General features: G+C 40.6%; 1 protein-coding gene across 4 annotated transcripts in view; it reads left to right on the top strand.

Moving 5' to 3' along the window:
* The window catches only part of g2e3 (G2/M-phase specific E3 ubiquitin protein ligase), a 61,458-nt gene extending 49,594 nt beyond the window's left edge, over positions 1 to 11,864 (top strand). For all 4 annotated transcript variants that reach the window (XM_033026985.1, XM_033026983.1, XM_033026984.1 and 1 more), the window contains 2 exons: positions 2,744 to 2,958; positions 9,396 to 11,864. In XM_033026985.1, coding sequence (XP_032882876.1) covers positions 2,744 to 2,958; positions 9,396 to 9,646 — 466 coding nt within the window. In that variant the 3' untranslated portion in view covers positions 9,647 to 11,864. The remainder of the gene's footprint in view (positions 1 to 2,743; positions 2,959 to 9,395) is intronic.
* The last annotated feature ends 13,752 nt before the right edge of the window (positions 11,865 to 25,616 follow it).

Below are 25,616 nucleotides of genomic sequence, written 5' to 3' on the forward strand. Positions count from 1 at the left end.
GATGTAGCACCTCACACTTATCAGCATTAAACTCCATCTGCCATCTTTCAGCCCACTCTTCCAACTGGCATAAATCTCTCTGTAGACTTTGAAACTCTACTTCATTACCCGCAACCCCACCTATCTTAGTATCATCTGCATACTTACTAATCCAATTTACCACACCATCGTCCAGATCATTGATGTACATGACAAACAACAGTGGACCCAACACAGATCCCTGTGGCACCCCACTCGTCACTGGCCTCCAACCTGACAAACAACCATCCACCATTACTCTCTGGCATCTCCCATTCAGCCACTGTTGAATCCATCTTGCTACTCCACCATTAATACCCAACCATTGAACCTTCTTAACCAACCTTCCATGAGGAACCTTGTCAAAGGCCTTACTGAAGTCCATATACACAACATCCACTGCTTTACCCTCATCAATTTCCCGAGTAACATCTTCAAAAAATTCAAGAAGATTAGTTAAACATGACCTTCCAGGCACAAATCCATGTTGACTATTCCTAATCAGACCCTGTTTATCCAGATGCTTATATATATTATCTCTAAGTATTCTTTCCATTAATTTGCCCACCACTGACGTCAAACTAACCGGTCTATAATTGCTAGGTTTACTCTTAGACCCCTTTTTAAACAATGGAACAACATGCGCAGTACGCCAATCCTCCGGCACTATTCCCGTTTCTAATGACATTTGAAATATTTCTGCCATAGCCCCTGCTATTTCTACACTAACTTCCCTCAATGTCCTAGGGAATATCCTGTCCGGACCTGGAGACTTATCCACTTTTATATTTCTCAAAAGTGTCAGTACTTCCTCTTCTTTGATCCTCATAGTTTCCATAGCTACTCTACTTGTTTCCCTTACCTCACATAATTCAATATCCTTCTCCTTGGTGAATACCGAAGAAAAGAAACTGTTCAATATCTCCCCCATCTCTTTTGGCTCTGCAGATAGTTGGCCACTCTGACTCTCTAATGGACCAATTTTATCCCTCGTTATCCTTTTGCTATTAATATAGCGGTAGAAACCCTTCGGATTTACTTTTACCTTACTTGCCAGCAACATGATGGGGGGGAAAAAGGAACAGATGACAGAACGGGATTTCCTCTACATCATAAGCTTGTTGTAAGAGGAAATCCCCCTCCCCCCGACAATAATGTAAAGCCTGCAGTTTACCCCACCCCTAAAGCCTCTCGAGTCCCGCGCACAGCAGTCGGCAGATCTGGAGCGCCACTGATGGCAGGGATTGTAACAACGCTACCTATTCCACTCCCTCCAACACACAATGAAAACAGCATTTTTTTTGTAAATGAAACCGCCCCCAGGAATTTGATTAAAACTGAATTTGATTTTTTTAAAATGTTTTGATCACCCTCCCTCCCTACCCCCCTTGAGCTGGAAGCTGCTGATCCCATTATGATGTCAATGTAGGCTGGAGGACTGTTCAGGAGCAGGTTATGTAAATCAGATCACATTGTGATGTCATAGCTGCAACTGCCACTGCTGATTCTTTCTCAAACTGGATTTTGTAAAGTTAAAAATGTGAATAACTTGTAAAATATAATATCAGTCTGAACGAAACTTCTGATCAAACACACCACAAGACAATTGTGAGTAAGGTGGTCCAAAAATTGTAGCGCTATAGTGTACCTTCTCTTCTTGCGGATGGCGTGCACAGCCTAAAGTTGTAGGACAACTTGTTCTATTTGATCTTATTTGATTGTGCACACCAGGTTGATTGCATTCGTCGAAACAGGGCAGACCACGTGAAAGTTGCAACCTCCCACCCCATCGTGTATCATTTTGACGTAATTCAGGACATCACAGACACGCACGCACACAGACAAGATGAGAGTTTTAGTCATATATATACTAGACCAAGTGGGTCGCCTTGAACAGCCAGTTCAAGGCGACCCACTCTTTGCGGGGCAGGTCTGAGCCGGGTGGGGCTGTGGTGTTCGGTACGACAGTGAATTGCGGAGATCGTGAAGTCTGTTCCCAGCTGGTTCTCCATGCTCCTAGTGTGTTGAAACCGGAGCCACAGAGGGTCGCTGCGTTAAGGGAGAAGGGGCGATGAGATGACAGACGTTGAGGTCCCAGTTGCTGTGAGTCCTGGGTGAGGTGGTGCAAAGGATGTTTAGTGTCCGATGGGGCCTTGCACACCAGCCTGTGAGTGTGAAGTATTCTCTGCGAAGCTTGGCGGGTGCGATACCTGCAGAAGATCCGTCGGAGTAGGGCGTAGGCAGCCGGTGGTGATCCGCATGGTGTCGTTGAGGATGGCATCTAACTTGCTAGTATGAATGCTGCGGCACCATGCTGGGGCGGCGTACTCCGCGCCGCTGTACACTGATTCCTATTAAATCTTTTCCCTTCACCTTGAACCTATGTCCTCTGGTCCTCGATTCCCCAACTCTGGGCAAGAGACTGCATCTACCCGAACTACACAACCTCTCCCTATAGCTCACACCCTCGAGTCCTGGCAACATCCTTGTAAATCTTTTCTGAACCCTTAACAATATATTTCCTATAACATGGTGCCCTGAACAGAACACAATATTCTAAATGCGGTCTCACCAATGTCTTATTCAACTGCAACATGTTGCATTAAGTTGATTAAGCTGATCATCTAATTTATTTCTATTGTGTTTTTGCCCATTTCATGTTGACCCTTGAAGCTGGTTTGACATCTTTATTCTGATCAAAATTTTTGCTCCTTATCTTCTTAAGGTTTTGTGAAGGATTGAAATTTCTTGGTGTGTTGGAGGCCATTCAAACGTACCCAGAAACATTCTCTGAACGGTTGTGTTACAAACCACATAAATTTTCTGCTGAGATAGTTGGGAACCTTTTCTCAATCAACTTCTCAACATATAGAAAGAGCAGGATAATTCCAGAATCTAAAGTGGTCGGTTTCTGGAGGGATTATTTGGCAGATGTTGAAGGTATGAGAACTTTACACTATGTACTTACACCACTACATAATTACCAGCAGCATTTATGCAGTTGAACTTGTCTGGTGGAGGGAATTGAAACAGCAATGATTCTGCAACCAAAGCAAGATGATATCTGTTTTGGTCAAGAGCAGTATTCACAAGATAAATATGAATATTACAACAAGAACGTTTTGCAAATCTATTGATCACCAAGATAAATTATGCTGTAGATATATTAGTTGTCTGATGATTATTCGTTATTTTTGATTCTTTACTTGGGGCGGAACAGTGGAACAGCGGTAGAGTTGCTGCCTTACACCACCAGAGACCCGGGATCGATCCTGATTATGGTTGCTGTCTGTACGGAGTTTGTACTTTCTCTTTGACTGCGTGGGTTTTCTCTGGGTGTTGTGGTTTCCTCCACAGACGTACAGATTTATAGGTTAATTGGCTTCTGTTAATTATTTTTTTTAAATCTCTAGTGCACAGGATAGTGCTAGTGTGCGGGGGTGATCGCTGGTTGGAGCGGACATGGTGAGCCGAAGGGCCAGTTTCTGCGATGTATCTCTAAAGTTACCATCTTTGGTAAACGTTTTGACCATTTGAAAATGTGTTTGCTCAATGTTTACGCAAGAAAACAATCTGCATTTCTCCTTTCACTCACTGTAAGTGAGATTGCGGTAACATTGTGGTCACGTTACTGGCGCAGCACCCTGAGGTCTGGACTAAGACATAAATTCAAGTGTGGTAAAACACTGATGATCTGCTGTTCCATTGTTTCTGCATCTGGCTCGCAAGAGTCCCATTCCTGCTTCCCATATAATCTCACTGGGGTCCCATCCCTATGCTCCTTATAAATTCACCTGTTCCCGTCTTCCTTAAACTCACCGGGTTTAATTTCTCATGCTTAAAGTCATAGAGTTCTACAGCACAGAAACACGCTCTCCACCATGCCCACCTTGGCTAGTCCTATTTGCTTGTGTGTGGTCCATTTCCTTCTAAATTTTTTTGGGACTATATATTCAAGCTGCTTTTAAACTTGCCAGGGCCATGTTCCCCAGACTTTCTGTTTCCAGTGCTCTCTTCACACTCACTAGGTGGTTTCTCACGCCCTCTTTAAAACTCACTAGTTCGCTGAAATATTTATATCACTGTTTCATCGTGAAATAAAAAGTTAATCAAGTATCATTAGAAATGATTGCTTGACAATTTCAATGGCAACTCATGGATAAAGTACCAGCTGTGTTCTTAAAAGACAATGGTGTGTTAGGTATGTGATATAATTAGCATATGTGATGTCTTGTGGAAGGATGCATGCGCAGGGAGACTGAAGGTGGCATCCTGAGATAAAGAAGCTTGTTGGTGTACTCCCGTGTCCGAGTATTATTTTAAGTCTGTTCCAAGCACCCAAATACACAACAATTGGCGACAAAGATAAAAGAACAGAAAATAAAAGAACAAGGACAGCCAAGAAAAACAAAAACAAGTTAAAATAGAGGTTGTATTTGGAAATTAAGTGGAACAGCACCAAGCAAAAAGATTTGGCGCCAAATGGTTTTGAATTGGTGCCAAAGAAAAAATAGGTCGGAACGGGAGGCAAGAGCACAGGGAAACAAGAGCGCAACGAAGACAGTAAGGGTCACCGAGCGCAGTGGAAGTTAGAAGCGACTGTGTCAACTTACCTGGGACGTTTTCCAGGGCTGTGAAGCCCACAGCCAGGCCCAAGCAGCAGCCACAGATGTTGGGTGAGGGCTTAGTACTGTGTAGCCCAAGGCCAGTCTCGGTAGCAGCCACAGACATCGGGTGAGGGCCTAGTACCGTGTAGGTCACGGATAGGTCCAGAGAAGCCACTGACGAAAGCCGAGGGGTGGGGGGGTGAAGGGGAAGGAAGGAGAGAGAAAGCGGAGAAGTTCGGTCGCACGAGAAACGGCCGAGAGCCGAGAAAGCCCGGTCGCAAGAGACGGCAGAGAGCGGGGAAAGCCGGACATGAGAGAAAGTCCGGCCCCGAGCGACGAGTGGATCTGCGCGAGAGAAGCGGGACACAGCACTCAAGCACACAGCACTTGGGCCGAGTGAGAAAGCCGGCTGCGCAAGAGAAGTGGACCCGGCCGAGTGAGAGAGCCGACCGCGAGAGAGAAGCGGTCCCGGCTGAGTGAGATAGCCGACCGCGAGCGAGAAGAGGACCCAGCCCTGCGAGAGAAGCGGGACACAGTGGTTAGCCAGCCCCCGACGGCGGGGCATAGTCCCGATGCGAGAAAAAGCCGGCCGAGAGAGAAGCGGGACACGGCGCTTACCCAGCCCCCGACGGCGGGGCACAGTCCCAGACGAGCCGAGCAGCAAGGCGGGCTGTGGAGCCAGAGCAGCAGAGACGAGCCGTGGAGCCAGCGACGAGCCAAGCAGCGGGTCTAGCAGCAGCCAGGCGGGCCGTGAAGCCAGCGACGAGCTGAGCAGCGGGACCCAGCAGAGTGAGGCCGCGCTGTGGAGCCTCGACGGGCGGAGCAGCAGGGAGCCAGAGACTTGCCTTCTGCAGAGCGTTCACTGGAGACAGCAGGTAAGTCAGCGGAGCAGCAGAAGTCGACTTGGCAGGCAAGTCATTGAGACAGCGGAGGAAACAGCAACGGATGTGCCAGCGGTAGTAGCGGAGATCCGGAGTGGCCAGCAGTAACAGTGTCCTTGGGAGAAGCTCTGGAGAATCCGAGAGGCCGAGGATGCACCGGAGTCCTTAGGCCGACAAGCTGGACCGGTGAAATCCTTTACAATAAAAGCACTGTTTGAATGTTAGGCATTATTCACGATTCCTTCACAATAAAAGCAGGACTGTTTGGATGTAATGCATTGGTCACTGTTATTAATAGTAAATCTGTGTACATAGCAGGAATATGGTTTAAAATGTTCTAGTTGGCTATAAACCTGAAATGTTGGTTATTAGTATAAATCTATTATTATAAGATTAAGTAATAGTCAGTGGGTTGGATAATCTGTTAGAATGCAAAAGGATTAGGTCCAGGGCAGAAAACACAGTGACAGAACAGAATATAGTGCACCTGAATAGCAACAGGTAGCATGGCTATTCAAATGGTAGGAAAGTTGCCCGTTAGATTCTGGGTGTAATTTTGAGAAATTGGAGGCTTCGTCCATTTCCAATGATATCACTGCAGAGGAGAAGGAGAGGGCATGGTTCACATTAGGCTTAGGAAGAGAGGGTTATCGCACCTTACGTACGTTACTGCGGCCAGCAAAGCCCACAGATAAAACGTACGAGGAGTGCAAGGAGGCATTAATGGTTCATTTCTCGCCAAAACCGCCAAAGGCATCCAGAGGCAAGGAGCCTGAACTAAAGAGGGCAGGGAGTGCCTCAAAGGAAAAAAGTCAAGTGCCAAGTGACAAAGGTCAAGTGCAAAAGGCCAAAGGTCAAAGGCAATGACAAAAGTCAAATGCAAAGGGACATTGCCATCCAGAGGGCAACCCTAACTATTCAAGCTGCATTCAAGGGTATGAAGGTACGGAGAGAGATCCGGAACAAACAGAAGGCAGCAACGGTATTACAAGCAGCATTTAGAATGCACCGAGTATACCGTCCATACAGGGCAATGCAATTAGCAGCTATAATAGTACAAACCCATTATAGGGCACACCTTCAAATGGAAAGTGATCGCAAGACTTACATGAAGGTATGCAGAGGCGTTGTACTGCTTCAGGCTGCCTACCGAGGAATGCTTGTTCGAACGCAATTGCGGTGCATGCACAAATCTGCCACGGTCATACAGACTTATTGTCAGATGCATAAACAGCGTCAGTATTTCAAGAAACTACGCTGGTCTGCCATTGCGGTACAGCAACGATACAGAGCTTGCCAGAGAAGAGATGTCCAAGTGAGACATAATAGTTTGAGAAAAGCAGTGGTTTGTATTCAGGCCATCTACCGCAGGATTAAAGCCAGAGAATTGGTTGAGAAAATCAAGGCAGCACGCCATATTAAGTCATTCATAATGATGTGCATTACAAGAAAATATTTCTTGATGCAAAAGGCGGCTGTAGTCACTCTGCAAGCTGCATACTGTGGTTACCGATCAAGGGTACGCTACAGAGCTATGCGACAAGCAGTCATTTCGATCCAGAGATGGTACAAAGCATGCAAAATAGGGCATTCCCAGTTTGTGCAATATCAGTCAATGAGGTATGCAACTATTACTATTCAGGCTGCCTACAAGGGTATGGTGGTTAGGCGGTGGGTTAAGCAAAAGAGGGCTACTGTAAAAAGTCAGTCAGTACTCTGTATGAGTTGTTATAGGAAAGGCTTAAGAAGACAAATAGATACACAACAAAAAATACTTAAATGATACAAAAGGCTTAAACGATATAGGAAAGACTTCCTCAAACTGAATTACACAGCAGTTATAGTGCAGTCTCACTACCGTGCTTATAAAGCAGGAAAAATGTTCCCAATGTGGGCCGAGTCCAGAACCAGGGGCCACAGTCTTAGAATAAAGGGGTCATTTAAGACTGGTGAGAAACTTTTTCACCCAGATAGTTGTGAATTTATGGAATTCCCTGCCACAGATGGCAGTGGAAGCCAAGTCACTGGATGGATTTAAGAGAGAGTTAGATAGAGCGCTCGGGACTAGTGGAGTCAAGGGATATGGGGAGTAGGCAGGCACGGGTTATTGATAGGAGACGATCAGCCATGATCGCAATGAATGGCGGTGCTGGTTCGAAGGGCCGAATGGCCTCCTGCACCTATTTTCCATGTTTCTAAAACTATACAGAGCACAAATCAAAGCCAATGTTGTATTGCAGACAATATAGATCTTACTTCTTGATGAAGAACCAGAGATGTGACTTAAGTGGACAAATAGATGAACAACAGAAAAGGCTTAAACGATACAAAGGGCGTAAACGATATAGGAAAGACTTCCTCAAACTGAAATATACAGCAATTGTAGTGCAGTCTCACTACCTTGCTTATGAAGCAAGAAAAATATACAGAGCACGAATCAAAGCCACTCTTGTATTGCAAAAACGATATAGACCCTACTTCCTGATGAAGAACCAGAAAGGTGAATTAAGACAAATAGATGAACAACAGAAAAAGGCTTAAACGATACAAAGAACGGTTAAATAAATGTGTGACAATGAGTAAAAAGCTGCTAATAGAAAAGTCTAAAGAAGAGAGGCTTGTCGGTCGAGACAAAAGTATGCAGGACCGATTGCGATTAGGCCACTTCACTATAGTCCAGCATGGAGCCTCCTTCAGTGAGCAATGGACAAATGGTTATGCATTGCAGAATCTCATTAAACAACAAGAGCAGATAAATACGCAGCTAATGGAAATTGAACAACAGAGGAAGCTGCTAGAAAACTAAAACTTGCAGCCATGGATCAGATCCCACCCACAAAGAGGAAAACAAAGCAAATACATGAACCAGAAAATGAAACGCAGAATATCAGGAACAGGAAGAAATTTGCAAATTAGATTAGGACATTTAAAAGGGAAGAAGCAGAGATACAGGCAGAGCGAGAGCGATTAGAAAGTGTTTGCAATTTACACATAAGGGAACGGAAAATGATAACACATAAAGCAAGGGGTAATGTATTTGGTTTAAGGAAGATGGGTGGAATGAAAAAATAAGTGCCGGTTTAGATAGGATTATTACAGTCATGAGGATGTATTGTGAGATTACTGTAATAATACAATTGTGCAACAGTGTATTAATCAATGATATGTTAAGTAAAGAGCATATACCGTGCAGGTGAAATTGACTTAAAAGGGGAGAAGTGTATGTAATAGAAATGGTGTTACCTGCCTCCAAGTTAAAATGGAGGAGTGTTAGGTATGTGATATAATTAGCATATGTGATGTCTTGTGGAAGGACACATGCGCAGGGAGACTGAAGGTGGCGTCCTGGAATAAAGAAGCTTGTTAGTGTACTCCCGTGTCAGAGTGTTATTTTAAGTCTGTTCCAAGCACCCAAATACACAACATGTGTGATTACTACAAGGTGATTACTTGGAAACAGTTTTAATTCTCCATGTACTGTTTAAATCCAAAGCAGATTTTTTATTTTTGTCAATTTCCAAAATAACTTCCAAAGGGGTTCTCTTGTTCCCGATCAAAATCGCATTATAACGATTCAGCCGCATAATTCAAATAGCGTTTCCAAGTTCACCTCTTACGCTGTATCCAATTGGTGTAATAGAAACATATGTTACAGCAGAACTACCTGCAATAAGAGATTCCAGGTAATCACATGGAGAGATGTTGCCAAATCTCAGCAATATCCTGCACTCATAGTGTTGGCCAAGGTACAACCCTAATCCCCTCACTTCTGTAGCAATGTTGCTTGCCCAGCCTGCCCAACAGTGAGTATCTACTTTGAATTAGTTTAATATAACCATGTTCTAATGCATACCATATTTGTGAATTAATCTTGTTTTTTTCTTTTCAGGTGGAGCAACTAAAGCTTCTTTTGAAGGAATCTTGACTTTTGCAACTGGCACAAATTATATTCCACCCATCAGTTTTCTTCCCAGTCCATCAATTACATTTTTGCATAAAAAAGGCATAATACAGAACAGATTTCCAGCAGGACAAATGTCCCGCAATTGTTTGAAGCTACCAATGTCAAAAACATATGAGGAATTTAAAGAAAGCATGGATTTTGCCATTTGTAACACACCAGGATTAAAAAGAAAGTAATGCTGTAAATACTATTGTCAAATATTACATTTGTACATTAGTTTGTAGTAATTTTCTTTGTTAGAAAATCAGTTACAAACTCTGATTTTAATTTCCATTTATTTAGCAAGGTCTTGCAGAAATCATTTGAAATAATACGTTTACAAGATGTAAAGGATAATCATTTCTTAGAGGTTTTTAGGGGTAAGTATTTAATGCACAGAATACTGTGGAGGAAGTAGAAATGTAATTGGAAAAGCTTTTGTCAAACGGCCTCTCTGCTAACACATGCGTCAATATGCTTTGCGGTGGATGTGGCGTGCGTTAGTTTCTGATCTCGCACGAATCACAGTGAAAATGATGAAAGGAACTTGAACAGTTTCTCAGCTTGAGCAGCTGTAAATTCTCGAGCCCTCATAGTAGTTTGGGTCTTCTCTGGAAGAGGTGAAGGAACAAAAGATTTAAATAACATGGAGATTCAGATATTAATTTCTAAAATATTCAGAATATTATTCATGTGATTGTTAATTTTTAATTATTGTTTATATTTTTTCTGCTAAAATTTGCTTAATTAGCTGGTTTGAAGTTTATTTTACAAATTTTGCATATGGCCCTCAAATATAAACTGATTAGGTTTATAATGAACTATATATGGAGAGTCTACTGAACTAAAGCTGCATTGGACCCTGTTTCCAGTCAACTTTCTTTTTAGGAGAACTACATTGAGATATAATTTGAATGTTCATAAGTGTAGTAATTTGCCAAAGTAATAAATTTGAATGACTTGAAATACTGTATGTCAGGTTTGTTCTGTGTTTGCGTTAAAAGTGAGAATTTTCAGGGTTTGTTTTGTATGTACACTTTTTGTAGCTTTACTGGCTTTGCTAGTAATATCTAAATTTTGTATTTTATTTCTGACTTTATGATGGATTTACACTTGTAACATAAATAGAATTACTTTATGCTGGTAAAACATTTAGTTTCCTACCATTAAAAAAAATCTAACTATTTAGAATTGTTGAAAATATATTTAAAGTCATTTCCAACAAAAATGAAACTCTCGAACAGTATTATTAATAGTTTGATTTTGGCAAAAAAAGGATGGGTTCATTCGATGCTGATATTGTAAAATGTATGATCTTGTTTGATGCATTGCTGTGAAAGATGATGTATTACAATTTGTACAGTCTTCCTTGAACTGAATTGGCTTTGCCGTTTTCTGATCTTAAGCAGTGGGTGAGGCACAGAAGCATAAAATAGATGCAGGAGTAGGCCATTCGACCCTTAGAGCCAGCACCGCCATTCAATATGATCATGACTGATCGTCCAAAATCTGTACCCCGTTCTGGCTTTTTCCCCATATCCCTTGATTCCCTTAGCCCTAGGAAACAAAATCAAACCGTCTTGAAAACTAAACTTGAAAAGGATTCAGTGTTACAAATGTATATTTATATTTGAACAAAATCCACATAGCATGCCGTCAGTTAAATTCATGGTTTCCTTTTGCAAACTTGTATGTTAATCCCCTAACATTTCACATTGACAAAAGATTCAGTGGGTAAATTTCTCCAAAGAAAAGGTAGTTTCCAGCACATTTAAACAGGAAAAGAAAGTACATAAAATTAGTTCAACATTTAAATATCATTTTTGAAGAACATATTGCAGTAATAAAAAAAGGTGTGATTTAAGGCAAAAAGCATTTTGTGCAAAGACTAACATTAGTTAAGTAAATATGATGTAGAAAAACAGTATCTGAACATGTATAAATCAAACGTTATGTGAATGTGTATTGTTTGTGAATAAAATAAACTTGTATTTAGCTAGGTATCTATCCTAAGTAATTTATCCATGCAGAATCACTGCATCATTTCAATAATCACTGCATAATTGTTGAGTTTGACTTACTCGCTGTTCTCAATGCATGTAACATTTGACTGATGCATAAAAATTAGAAAGTATAACCAATTGAGATACTAAAATATGGTTACCAATTAAAATGTTAGTTTAAAAAAATGTAATTAATCTAATTGGGGGAAAAAATATGATTGGCATTAATCTGGCAAGAAATGATCAACAGCTAACTGGATAACCCTTCAATAAAACACCAGCTTTTTATTGTTCAGATTGTGAAGGCATTTGTAATCTGTGATGTAAAATTATTTTAGTTATAGGTGGATGGAGTCTATTTACATAAGCTTGTTTCTGTATGTTTGCATAAATAATAAATGTAAAGAGGTTACTTTTTTTCTTAGCTCACTTTCATTCTATATTTTGGATACCTCTGTCCATAAGAAGATATCCCCATACAGCACTAGAGCTCTATATGATACATTAGGTAATAATAATTATAGTAAGGAAAGTGCTGATTTGACCTGTTACATTTATATTGACCCTTTTTTTTGTCCTAATCTGCCATCCAGATATTTACAAAGCTGGCTTTTAATTACTGCAATTGACACAGCCTCCAATTCTACTTGGAATTGGTCTATTCTCTTTCCAGACCCCAATCTCATGTGTGTATGTGTCTTTTTTATAACAGTTTTCTCTGGTATTACAAAATAACTCGTAAGTGTTGGAGTAACTCAGTGGGTCGGGCAGCATCGTAGAAGAACTTGGATATAGGCTGTGGGCCGAACACGTGTCTAGAATTTAACTTTTGTGACCCATGTCTCGGAACCACATATATATATATATATCTTGTGAATATGACTGTAATCATATATAACAATTAAACGTCCGGTGGCGCTATGGTGGCTTAGGGCATGCGCTATCCACCTCCGCGTCATCTAACGCCAAAAACCTATTTAAAATTTAAACCCAACAGATCTAAAAATACTCACCGGCAGACGTCCAACAGTCGCGTAAGTGACGTCATCAGAACGTGACCCCGGTACTTTTAATATGCCCGTTAGGCGTCTGCCTAAACGCCCGAAACATCAACCAGAAGTTATTGAAGGCCACGAAGAAGCCTCGACCTCGATTATGGCACACCCCCGAGAGGAAGCAGCAAGGAGAACTCCGGGTTTGGTGGAGGAGATCCGTTCAGCACTGTGTCATGAACTTTCGGCTGTGAAGGCAGAAATCTGTCGGAAGATTGACAAGATTGATGCCCGTATAGAGGAGGTGAATTCCGACCTGAAAGGGGCAATCGACAGGCTTGAAACCGACATGAGCCGTAAGTTGGAATCTATTCTTGCTACTTCACAAAAACAAAGCGAGGCTATTCGGGAATTGGAAACTTCTGCGGCTTTAAATGTCGAACCAACACACAGGCTGACGGCTGAGGTGGAACGTATCTCCGGGTTACTAGCTAAAGTATCAGAAAAATGTCCTGATTTGGAAGGGCGCTCTAAATGTCAGAACCTAAGGATTGTTGGAGTGAAAGAAGGCAAAGAACTTGGTCAAAGTCATCGAGATTTTATGGCTCAACTACTTCAAGATGTACTCGCTTTGGATGATAAACCTAAACTTGACCGGGCTCATAGAGCTCTGAGAGCCCGGTCAGACAGCGCAGCCCCATCAAGACACTTGATCCTGAGGGTGCACCACTGCCATGTTCTAGAGGACATTCTGCAGAAAGTTGCTAACAACAGAAACCTAACTTTCCAAGGTGAAAACATACGAATCTTCAGAGACTTTTCTGCCGAAATCATTAAGAAAAGAGCACTCTTCTCCACGTCAAGAGCTATTCTGAGGGACATACCTGACCTCCGATTTGGCCTATTATATCCTGCCAAATTGCAAGCTACTTATAAAGGGACTGAATCCTTCTTTACTGATCCTGATAAAGCATTCAAGTTTGCCCAGGACACTGTGGGATCCGTCAAGGGATAAGTAATACTCTACTGAGTTTATACTGTGATGATAATAAGTTTATACTGTGTTTATAATCAACAAGTTGTTATAAATTTACTGACTTGGAGTCGGTTAATATGTCAAAACAGTATTAATAGAAAGTTAAGTAATAAATGCCGTATGTTAGTTAAACTCAATATTCAACTAATCTTGGGAATGTTGATTCCCTGACAGATTTAAATATTTTTAAGGTTTGTTCTGTTTGGTTTTTATTAACTCCTTACGGTGCGGAGTTATCTAATATTATCTATCTTACGGAAGCTTTCACTAACTTAACCACTGGCAGCATTCTTATATGCTGTAATTTCTGTTTCTCTTTTTCACTTTCTAATTTCTTTACTAAATATCTTGTCTATCTTTACTAATGCACATTTTTCTTGGAGATATCTCTGGGGGATATGGGGAAAAGGGGATAGGGCTCACCCACCCAGCATTTAAAGGAAATATTTCAAATAATGTGTTGGACCATTTAAATCAAAAGAGACCATGTAAGCTTTAAAATGCAAAATGATGTTGCTAGGAAAATAGGAGGAATCACATTTTGTAGTTGGAATGTTAGGGGCGTTAATGAGCCAATTAAGAGGTAAAGTATTAGCCCATTTAAAATCTATTAATACTGATAATATTTCTTTAGGAGATGCATCTCAAAAATGGAGCTCACAACAGGCTGAAGGGTAGGTGGATTGGACAATTATATCACTACGTTTTATTTCAAAGCAAGAGGAACTGCAATTCTAATTCGTAAAGGTATACAGGGTACCATTCAAACATAAATCCACTATAGCTGATAAGGAAGGCAGGTACATTATAATATCTGGGGAATTGTATTCAACTCCATTGACCATGGTGAATATTTATGCTCCTAATTTTGATAATCCCCAATTTTTTAATAAAATATTTAATACAATTTCAGACTTTGGTCAGCATAATTTGATAATTGGGGGAGATTTAAATTGTGTATTAGATCAATACTTGGATAAATCTTCACTTCAAAGGAAAAGTACATCAAAATCGAGTGATCTTTTAACCTATATAAACAATACAAACATAAGCGAAGTATGGAGGATTGCCAATCCGTCTGGAAGAGAATACTCTTTTTATTCAGGTGTTCATAAAGTTTATACACCAGTTGTCTATTTCTTGGTTGACGCCAAACTTATCCCTTTTACCTACAACCCAAAATATCACAGCATTATTATTTTGGATCACTGTCCTCTCACTTTTTCAGTAAAATTGGAAGGAATGTATAATAAACAATCGTTTTGGAGATTTAATCCACAAATACTAGCTAAGGCAAGTTGTTGTGACTATCTGATGCTACAGATGAAAACATCTTTTGAGACAAACGACACCCCCGGTATTTCTCCATCCTTGCAGTGGGAAACATTTAAAGCCTATGTTCGAGGCTGTATTATCGCATACCAAGCTTTTCAAAACAAGAAAAATAAGACGGAACAATTGGAATTAGAAAAACAGATAAAACAGACCTAATAAAATGCGGCTGCTCCATCCATTGTAAAACACAATAAGATGGCTGCAATTCAAATTAAACCAGATTCTCTCAGCAAGAATTATTGGGGTATTTCAATATACTAAACAAACCAAAATTGAATATGGTGATAAACCACACAAGCTACTAGCACGTCAACTCTGCAAATTAGAGAATGACCGTACAATACACAAAATTAGATCAGAAAAAGGAGATTTGCTTACATTGCCTAAAGATATTAATGAAAGATTCTTCCAATTCCACCAAACACTATACTCATCAAAAACAACAGTCGATCCTGCAAAGATGAAAAGCTTTCTTGAGAATTGCAATCTCCCATTTCTTAATGAGGGAACAGGATGAATTAGACGCAGAGATAACAACAAAATACTATTCATAATAATAATAATAATAAATTTTATTTAATGGGCGCCTTTCAAACATCTCAAGGACACCTTACATAGTATATCGGAATAACATATAATCGGAATATAACTAGTAATAAAGACATCACAGAGACACAAATTAAAAACAGGGGAAGGTGCTGAATCAACTATTACATTAATTCCAAAAATAGATAAAAGCTCGAGGAGCCTGGATCCTATAGGGCAATAGCCCATTTAAATACGGATCAGAAGATACTAGCTAAGACTTTGGCTCGTAGATTAAGCCTAGTTATCGGTAAACTAATACATCCAGATCAAACTGGGTTTATACCTAAACAACACTCATTTTATAATTTGAGACGTTTGTTTAACATAATATATTCGCAGAGAATGCCATATTAAGATCTAACGATTATTTCTCTAGATGCAGAAAAAGCTTTCGACCAAGTGGAATAGTCTTATCTTTTCACAGTGTTCGAAAAATTCCAACTGGGAGAAAACTTTACTTTATGGGTGAAGCTTTTATACACTAATCCGACAGCTAAAATACTGACAAATCAAATGCTTTCCCTAAATTTTATTTATTTAGGGGTAACAGACAAGGATGTGCTCTTTCTCCAATGTTATTTGCTTTAGCCATAGAACCCCTTGCCGAGAGTATCAGGTCCCATTCAGGCATTTATGGATATAATACCAAATATACTTCCATAAAATTTTGTTATATGCAGATGATGTACATTTATACATTACTAATCCCCAAGTTAGTATTCCAAATGTTCGAAACATTATAGAACAATTTGGTTCTTTTTCTGGATACAGAATAAATTGGAACAAAAGTGAAATATTGCCAATAAAAGAACAAGACCCTTCTCAACTCCAACGATTTCCTTTCAGAATCGTTACTGAAAAGTTCAGATATCTTGGAATTTACGTGACTAGAAAGTATCCCTCTTTGTTTCGAATAAACTTCCCACCATTAATCACTACATTGTATGCCTACATCCAATTTTGGAAAACACTTCCTATCTCCCTTATTGGTAGATTAAATGCCATAATGATGATCTTCCTTCCGCAACTTTTATATTTATTTCAATCAATACCGATATATCTCCCTAAAAAGCTTTTTTTTTTAATTGACTCTATTGTCACTAACTTTATTTGGGACTACAAAACCCACAGAATACACAAAAGACATTTGTTCAAATCCAAAGAAAATGGAGGGTTAGCTCTAGCTAGATTTCATTTTTACTATTGGGCAACTAATATTAAAAATCTAACTTTCTGGTTGGACGATACATGTCAACATGTAAATTGATTAAAAATGGAGAGGGAAGATTGTTTGCCTTTTTGTATAGGCTCTATCCTCCTATCTCCAATACATTTGAATAAGTCAACGTATGAGCAAAATCCGATAGTACATAGTACTGTCTGTATCTGGAAACAGCTGAATTTCAGTCTTAAATTGAGAAATAAGTCTCTCCTTCTTCAATATTGCAAATAATTCCTCGTTTAAACAGTCTATTTTAGATGTGGTGTTTGTTCAATGGAAGAACCTGGGAATCAATATTGTGGGAGACCTCTATGAGAAGGGGACTTTCTCCTCTTTTCAAGAACTACAGGAGAAATATGACTTGAATGCCAATAATTTTTTTAGATATCTTCAAATCCGAGATTACGTGAAAACATATACACAAGACTGTCCTCTTATAGGTCCAGATATATTAGACGATTGTTTGAAAAGACATGCCGATACAAGTAAGTTGATATCTTACATTTATAACACTTCTAAATATTGACACCCCACCCTCTGAGATTTATTGGCGAGCATGGGAGGACGAGCTGGGTTTACCCATTCTGAAAGATATATGGGAGGAAAGCCTACAATAAATACACTACTGTTCTTTAAATGCCAGGTATTGCCTGATACAATTTAAAGTATTGCATAGGTTATACTACTCAAAGACCAAATTGAACAAGATCTTCCCAACTGTCTCTCCTCTCTGTGATAAATGAACTTTCAAAAAGCCACCCTAACTCATTCTTTTGTATCCTGTATAAAAATACAAAACTTCTGGATGGAAATATTCAATATCATTTCTAAAACACTTAAAATTCAATTGGAGCCAGATTCAAAACGAATAATATTAGGAATATCAGAGGGCTGCCCTAATCTAACGATATCTCAAAGACGCTTCCTTGACTATGGTTTAATAACTGCGAAAAAACATACTTAAATTCTGGAAAAAGATAAGTTCCCACAGTGAAGATGTTGATCACAGAAATGACCGAGACACTACATCTAGAAAAAATAAGGCTTGTCTTGACTGACAAACCAAATCAATTTTCCAAAATATGGTCTCCTTTCATTGAATTTCTTCAACAACATAATGGTTGAACTCAAAACCGACGCTGGGGGCGGGTGTAGGGAAGGGTAGTGGGATATATCTCTGCTTATTTCACTTCTTCGTTGGTTCTGGAGTTTTTCTTTTTCGTGTTTTTCTCGGAATTCTTTTCTTTCCCTTTTTTCCAAGTTAGTTATTAGTTTATAAAAAATTTAAATTGAAGCAGTTCGAAAATTATATAACTTATGCCGATTACTTTCTCCTTGTACAATTGCTTCTAATAAAATTAATATTTTTTAAAAATCATACATAATTATTTATAATCTCCGAAATTTGCAAAATCTGAACAATTTTTACATATTCCGGTAGGGTTTTTCCTCTTAATGTTTGTAAAAGTAGAAAATTCGGTTCAACCTTTCCCTGTTTTTTCGGTAAAAAAATTCAAAATGTTAAAAAAAATCAAACTGCTGCTCACCCATAGAACGTTCATGAACGTTCCATTGTGTCACAATGCCTAATGCTCACCGATGTCCAATCGAAATGGATCTCATTTACATATGCCTCTCCCCCCCCGCCTGATGTTGCAGCACATTCCATTGTGTGATGTCACAATGCCTCTCTCCCTCCCCCCTCTCTCTCTCTCTCTCTCCTCTCCCTCGCATCCCCGTCTCTCCCCTCCCTCTCTTCCCCCTCTCTCTCCCCCCTCTCTTAACCCCCTCTCTCTCCCCCTCCCTCTCTCTCTCTCTCTCTCTCTCTTTCCCTCCCTCTCTCCCTCCCTCCCCCTCTCTCTCTCTCCCTCCCTCCCTCTCTCTACCCCTCTCTCCACTCCACTCTTTCTTTTCCCCCTCCCTCTCTCTCCCTCCCCCTCTCTCACCCCCTCCCTCCCTCACTCTCCCCTCTATCTCTCTCTCCCCCTTTCTCTCCCTTCCTCTATCTCTACCCCTCCCCCTCTCTCCCTCCCCCTCTCAGCCTCTCTCTCTCTCCCTCCCTCCCTCTCCCTCTATCTACCCTCTCTCTCTACCCCCCTCTCTCTCTCCCCCTCTCTCTCTCTCCCCCCTCCCCTCTCTCTCCCTCTCCCCTCTCTCTCTCCCTCTCTCTCCCCCTATCCCCCTCTCTCTCTCTCCCTCTCTGTCTCTCTCCCTTCCTCTCTCTGTCTCTCCCCTCCCCATGCTCTGCCCCCCCCACCCCTCCTCCACTCTTCTCCCCTCCAACCCCCCTCTCCCCTCCTCCTGAGGAAATATACAATAAAATTGCTCAAATGATAAGGTCTTAAGGAACTTGTGTTAAGTTGCAAGAGAAGAGCTTGGAGTTGGGGCTTTCAGAAATACATGGCTCCACAAAGAAATAACAAACAGAGCGTACACAGGAGAACAGATGGCTTATCATGACATGGAAATGTTGATCTGAATAGGCATATCTTTATTTATTGCTTTGAAGCAATAATCATGCTGTCAGAAGTTGTGTTCAAGAAGGAACTGCAGATGCTGGAAGATCGAAGGTACACAAAAATGCTGGAGAAACTCAGCGGGTGCAGCAGCATCTATGGAGCGAAGGAAATAGGTGACGTTTTGGGCCGAAACCCTTCTTCAGACTGATGGAGGGGTGGGGGGGAGAAGGAAGGAAAAAGGGAGGAGGAGGAGCCCGAGGTCAGAAGTTGTATTTGGTTTAGGTTGGCATTTATAATGGAGGTTGTTAATGGGATCTTTCTTTATGACATGGGCACCATCCTTCTTTTGTGACACATCTTCCGAGCTTGGCTGTGTCATGAAGGGGATTTATGGTAGTGGATTGTAGGCACCAATGGTAGATACTAGTCTGTGAGATGGTTTGTGCTGTTTAAATGTATTTATGTTGGGATAAGAGATATGGCATAGGTGATGGTTATGTGACCTTTGCAAAAGGATTTCTTATGTTTATAGAAGACTGAGAATGTAACTCTGTTTTGATCTAAGCCAAACGATTGGGGTTTGCATATAGTAATCTTCAAATTGCTGTGTGGAATGCTATTGATAAGAAGTTGTAAAGAGGCCTTATATTCTTTTCCTCCAGAGATAGAAGGGGGAGGTTGTAATACAGAATGAAATAAGACCTGAGCTTGGGAAGAAGCAATCAAGTGTGACAATTAATGGCCTTTATGTGGCTAGAGTTGTGAATTGTGTGATTAGAAATAACAAAGTCCTTTACCACTTTGTAAGAATGGGGCAAAACTCATATTTAATCTTTGTAATTCACAAGTAACTGTATTTTAACGATGTAGTTGTAAGGAAATTAATTGTGAAGTGTTTAATTACGATTGTAAGTATTAGACTTTGTTTAAATCTGAAGTTTTAGAAATAACTTTCTTTTCCAAAAGTGAAAATATGTTTTTATGTATGTGTTGTGTGATTGCTGTATTATGTGTATATTCTGAGAAGTATTCTCTGAGAATTAGTTTTATATCTGTGGTTTTACTTTATTGAAATAAAATGATTTTGAGTAAAGAGGTTGAAGAAACCACAGAGGGGAAGAAGGTTGTAAAGGGGCCGGAAAAGGGAAAATCATGTGACTATACGTGTTGTCAATCAATGGAAAGGATTTAGTTGATTGGTTAATGCAAATAAGTTAAATGTATGGTAAACCATAATGATTGGTTAATAGTTTGCTACTCCTTTTGTACTATCCTTGTCTTTTACCTATATAATGTGTTACATTTATGCCAAAGTTAGTAGTTCTTTCGACCTGCTCCAGAGTTTCTAACTCTGTGTTGGAAGGTTTAAAGAATTATCCAGCGCTGTCAGAATAAATAATTGATTTTAGCAGCAATGGTTTGACTCAAGTTTTCTTGAATTAGACTGGCAAAATAACTCATTTTAACGTTTGGCGATGAGGATGGGATTCAGACGGTTCACCGACAACACGAGGAACGAAAATAAGCGTCAAACTGCGCACTGATTGGACCAGAGGAATTGGCCAAGCAGAAGTGAGTAGTTAAACACCACTCTGTTTTCCTCTTCTCCGTATATCGCTGCGTAGTCGACCCTTTGTTCTTGTGTTGAACGGGATCCTGACAGAATCAGGTCAGTCTAACAAACCTTGTTGATTGGTAAGATAGACTTTTAAACAGACTGGTCCATTGGGAATGGAAAGACTCTGCCATTTGGAATGGAGACACTTGGTCATTGGGAATGATCAAAGGTAAATGACGGCTGAACTGCATAAATTTATCCTGACCATTTGGAATGGCAGGAGATAGTTAAAGATTTGGAAACAGGGTCGGCGATACACTGACAGCGCTAAATTAATCTCGACCATTTGGAATGGTGCGAAGTAATTAAAAACAATTGAATTCGGATCCAGTGAAAAGCCATGGATGCTAAAAAGAAATAGTAAAACGTTAACGTCATTATTATATTGTTGTAAGAATAAAGTACCTGTATAAGATTATTAATACTGTGTATGGAATAATTGGTTGTGAATATAGTAGTAATAAATTGATTGAATTATGGCAAAAGTGGCGTGAGGAGGAATTAGATGTAAATTTAATGTTGAGGTATTGAGACGTGAGTGTGCACACGAAAGGAATAAACAACAGTAGAAAGAGAGAGAGAGAGAGAAGGAAAAAGGCTAAAAAAAAAGGGATTGCGCAGTTTAAATGGTTGGCCTTCAATTAGCAGAGGGAGACGAAAGGGAGGCATGGGAAAATCTGAAAAGTCTGAGCCCCAGTCAGTGGTGACAGGAATTTACCCAAATTTACTTAGGACAGAATCAGGAACCGATAGTGCACTCAGCCCAGGCACCAAAAAAAAAAAAGGAGAAGCCCCAGTTTAGACTCCGTAGCATGGCGTACCAGGTCACAGTCTAGAGACCAGGAGCAAGAAGGACGAGAGGAAAGGAGGTCACACAGTTGGGTCTATAGAAGGGGGCACTTGGCTGAGAAAGCCACACCCCAGAAACAACAAGGGAAGGTGCTGAAATAGACGGAATAAGAAAGCATCTTCCAGGCGCCAATATTCTGTCCGAACGGTCCCTAACCCCAGGGCCCTTATACCTCCTCCACCCAACCAACAAGACAATGGCGAAACAGGCATGAATAATGTATGGCTGCCGTGGAAGCCAAATGAGATGATGGCAATTTTGTTGGGAGTGCCTAAGAAACGGAATCCACAAACTTTCATTGAATTTTTAAGAACAACGATATCTGTATATCACGCTGATTCCCGAGATTTATGGGTACTAGTTCAGCAAGTCTTAACAGCGATTGAGTATACCAGATTCTTGGTTCATTTAACCTATAACAACCATGCAGCCCTAGAGGTGGCGCACCCAGGGGCAGGTAACAATGAGGATCGATTACAGCTTATGTTGGCAGCCGTGGACCTCACTCTCTCCAGCAGCCAATCGATATATCAAAGGTTTTGGATATGAAACCAGAGGAAGGAGAAGCTGCAGAAGATTTTCTGGAAAGGTTTAAAACCATCTACGGTAACCAATCGGGTGACACTCAGCATCAGCAAGGAAATGACTCGGCACAGTTTTGTGCTATGGTTATGAACTGTTTGCCTTCCAGCGTCGCAATGGCTATTAAAACCAATAATATGGATTGGTCGGAGTCTTCACCAGCCCGCATGTCAAGAGCTGTGAAAGCCTTTTGCAAAAACTGTCCTATTGGAGACAGAGAAGCCCAGGTAGAGGTTAGAAAAAAAACGAATATGTAAGCAAGCCGAACCATTTGCGCTGACAAGAGCCTGCACCCTAGCCAAAGGACTTACTGCAAATATTTACACGGACTTCCAATATGCTGTTGGAGTGGTTCATGATATGGACAATTATGTAAGAAGGGGGGGGGGGGTTCTAACCTCTTCAGGGACAGTGATATCTCACAAAAATTGATTTCTAATTTGCTACAGGCCATTCAGTTACCCGGTCAGCATGCTGTTGCCAAAGTTAGAGTCCATACTATAGGTTAAAGCCCCAGAGACATAGGAAATCGCCTTGCCGACGAGGCAGCTAAGATATTTTTTAGGAGTTACCAAATTGTTGGGCCCCACATGATGAGGCAGACTAAAAATTATACTAGGAATAAGTCTCCCTTGAAAAAAGGAATGGCAACCATCCAAGAAGTACTTCAAATACAGGAGGATGCTCCTGCACAGGTAAAATAGCTGTGGCAGGACCAGGGTTGTGTGTACGATCCTGCCACTAGCTTATGGGTTACGCCTGCCGGACAGACTTGCATGTCTGACGAGCTTGCGTTGTGGGTTATTGAATGTGTACATTTTGCAACTCATTGTGGTGCCAAGGCCATAAGTGATATGCTTTTAGAGACCTGATGGCATCCAAAACCTCTGGACTTGTCTCAGCGTATCAGCCAGCGATGTCTGTTTTGCCAGCAGCATAATCCAGGTAAAGGCTTGCCCTGTGAATCAGTTAAGACTGCTTTACCAGCAGGTCCCTTTGAGACCTTTCAAATGGACTACATTGAGTTGGAAAGATGTCAGTGTTATAAGTATGTTTTTGTAATTATTGATGTTTTTAGTAAATGAATGGTTAGCGTAAACGCCTCTCATGTGTGTGGTAGCATTATGTTTTTGAATGCTGAAGTTAATATATGTGATAAGTCTTTGTTTGTTGTAAACCACTATGTTATAAGTGTAGGTGTGTGTGTCCCTATAAGAAACTGTAAGCAGGGGGGGTGAGGCTATTACACAGCTACCCTATGCTGTAAGGTAACGGTTAACCTCTCAATTTAAAAGGGGAAATAAGTTAATTGCTGAAACACGACCAGCTTTAATGGTTTGTTTAGATAAACATTCTGGTTGGAGAAGGGTAATAAATCAATGGAGCCAGGGAAGAAGGGAACTGACTGATAATGGGTTAGTCATGAGTTAAAGTGATATTTTGCTAAATCACTGGAATATAACATCTTTGATCACTCCTGTTTGACAGAAAAATTGAAAGTTTGTTGGGTTTATTTTAATCCGAGGTATTTTACCTGTTTTTAAGATGCAAACAGTATCATGTGACAATCCAACTGAGATTTCGAAGTGGATTGATTTGATTGCTGAAATTTTCAGAAACAGACAGTGTATCGGATAGTATGGAGAACTATAGAAGAGGGGCAGAATAAGAATACAGACCACTCCATCTGGTACAGCATGAATAACGCCTGCGGCAATCCTATGTATTAACTTTAACCTGTGCTTTGCGAACTTCTCATTTACAGGTCAGGGTTGCATATGGTGTGGCGCCAGCACTCAAAGTTCCATCTAATATTGAGCCATGTTGCTAGGTGCTGATCAGGAACTGGAAGTGTAAGCACCTCGACCCACGTGGGCTGGATCTTTCCAGGTTCTCCTCACCACTCCGACCGCTGCCAAAGTTGAGGGTCGCGCTGCATGGGTTCACCTGGACTACTGCAAATTGATTGGTGAACTCAATCAAAAAAAAAGGGGGGGAGAAGAGTAATTGTATTTTTAATTTAGAGTTTTTTAGTTTTTACATTTCTGCTTTGCTTGGGAGTTGTATCATTATAAGTTTAGTTATATCATTATGAGTTTAGTTGTATCATTATAAGTTTAGTTGTATTATTATAAGTTTAGTTTTGAATCTTAATAAGTTTAGTTTTGAATCCTTATTTTGCTATATGGTTAAGAATATGCGACTGATTACTGGACTGACTGACCGAAGGACGTTTAAATTGAGTGAATAGTTGTTTAAGCTAATTAAGTAAGAAATTAGCTTTTTGTGAGCCTTTGCATATTCCAGATAAATTAAAATGAGGCAATTCATCCTGCTATGCATCCTGATGCTACAACAGATGGAGGGAAATGAAGGAAAAATTTGACGATGTGTCCTGGGACAATTAAGCAGAATCTTTCACCTCTGCAAAGGAGATGTGGTACAGTGCAATGGCACGGATGCCTTTGGAATCTGGAATGTCAGCAAGATTGACTATTGCAATGGAATACTGCGTCAGCCCGATCGGCAGGTAGACTTAGATAACCGACACCTGTGGGAATTACCCTGTTGGTTTCGGGGGTGCAAGTCTGACTTTTTCTGCAGACGGAATCCCTTGGAAGAAAACACGGCAAAGGGAGATTTGTATGATGGACTATGCTATCGAGAAGCATTAGAGGTATACCTTAGGTTACAGAAGAAAGGACATGAGCAAAAGAGACAGTAATAACGGGCATTGGAAGAAAGAGACTCTATCATGTTTGTACAAGCCCATAATGAATTATTTGGTGTTACCCTGCTATGAAATCAGTCAGTAGCCTATTTGCAGTGTATCCAGAAGGGGGGGATGACTGAACGGTTAGTAATATGTCAAGATGAGAAGCCATTTCCGGTCGAAACTGTCACCATCCCTTATGATGAGACCTTACCCCCACCGGCTAACTGTTTGACACTACCTCGTGACAATGAGCATTCTTACCCGGGTTGTGAGGATAAGACTGATGAGGCTTATGCTGTGTACGGCCAAGGCAACCTCCTGTCATGTAATTTTACCATGAACACAGACAATAGACAATATGGGAGTTGCTTTACCAACCAAGGGTACGGGTGTATAGTTATCAATATCCCATTCAACATCTCATGTTTAGTACAGATCCCACATCAGCCTAGCTGCAATAGTACCTCAGAAGGGATTAAATGTTCTACTCGCAAGGAAGCATCCCCATCTATGTAGGATCACAGTTGGTTTGTGGTTGGGCAAATGGGACCCATCTTATGATAGGATCTCATCACTTCCCTATTCCGAGTGACGGCAACTGGATCTCGGAAAGTTGGATGAGATTAGGGTTTTGTGGGATTATATGATTGGATCATTAGTATGGCCATATAAGCAGCAATAGTGGTTTTGTGTTTGTTCGTGGGAATTGCTATTGTTAAATGTATTAGTGCTAGACTAATGACAGCCTTGGGTAATGTGGAAACTG

Source organism: Amblyraja radiata, chromosome 9, assembly GCF_010909765.2.
Source record: "Amblyraja radiata isolate CabotCenter1 chromosome 9, sAmbRad1.1.pri, whole genome shotgun sequence".
In the NCBI taxonomy this organism is placed as follows: domain Eukaryota; kingdom Metazoa; phylum Chordata; class Chondrichthyes; order Rajiformes; family Rajidae; genus Amblyraja; species Amblyraja radiata.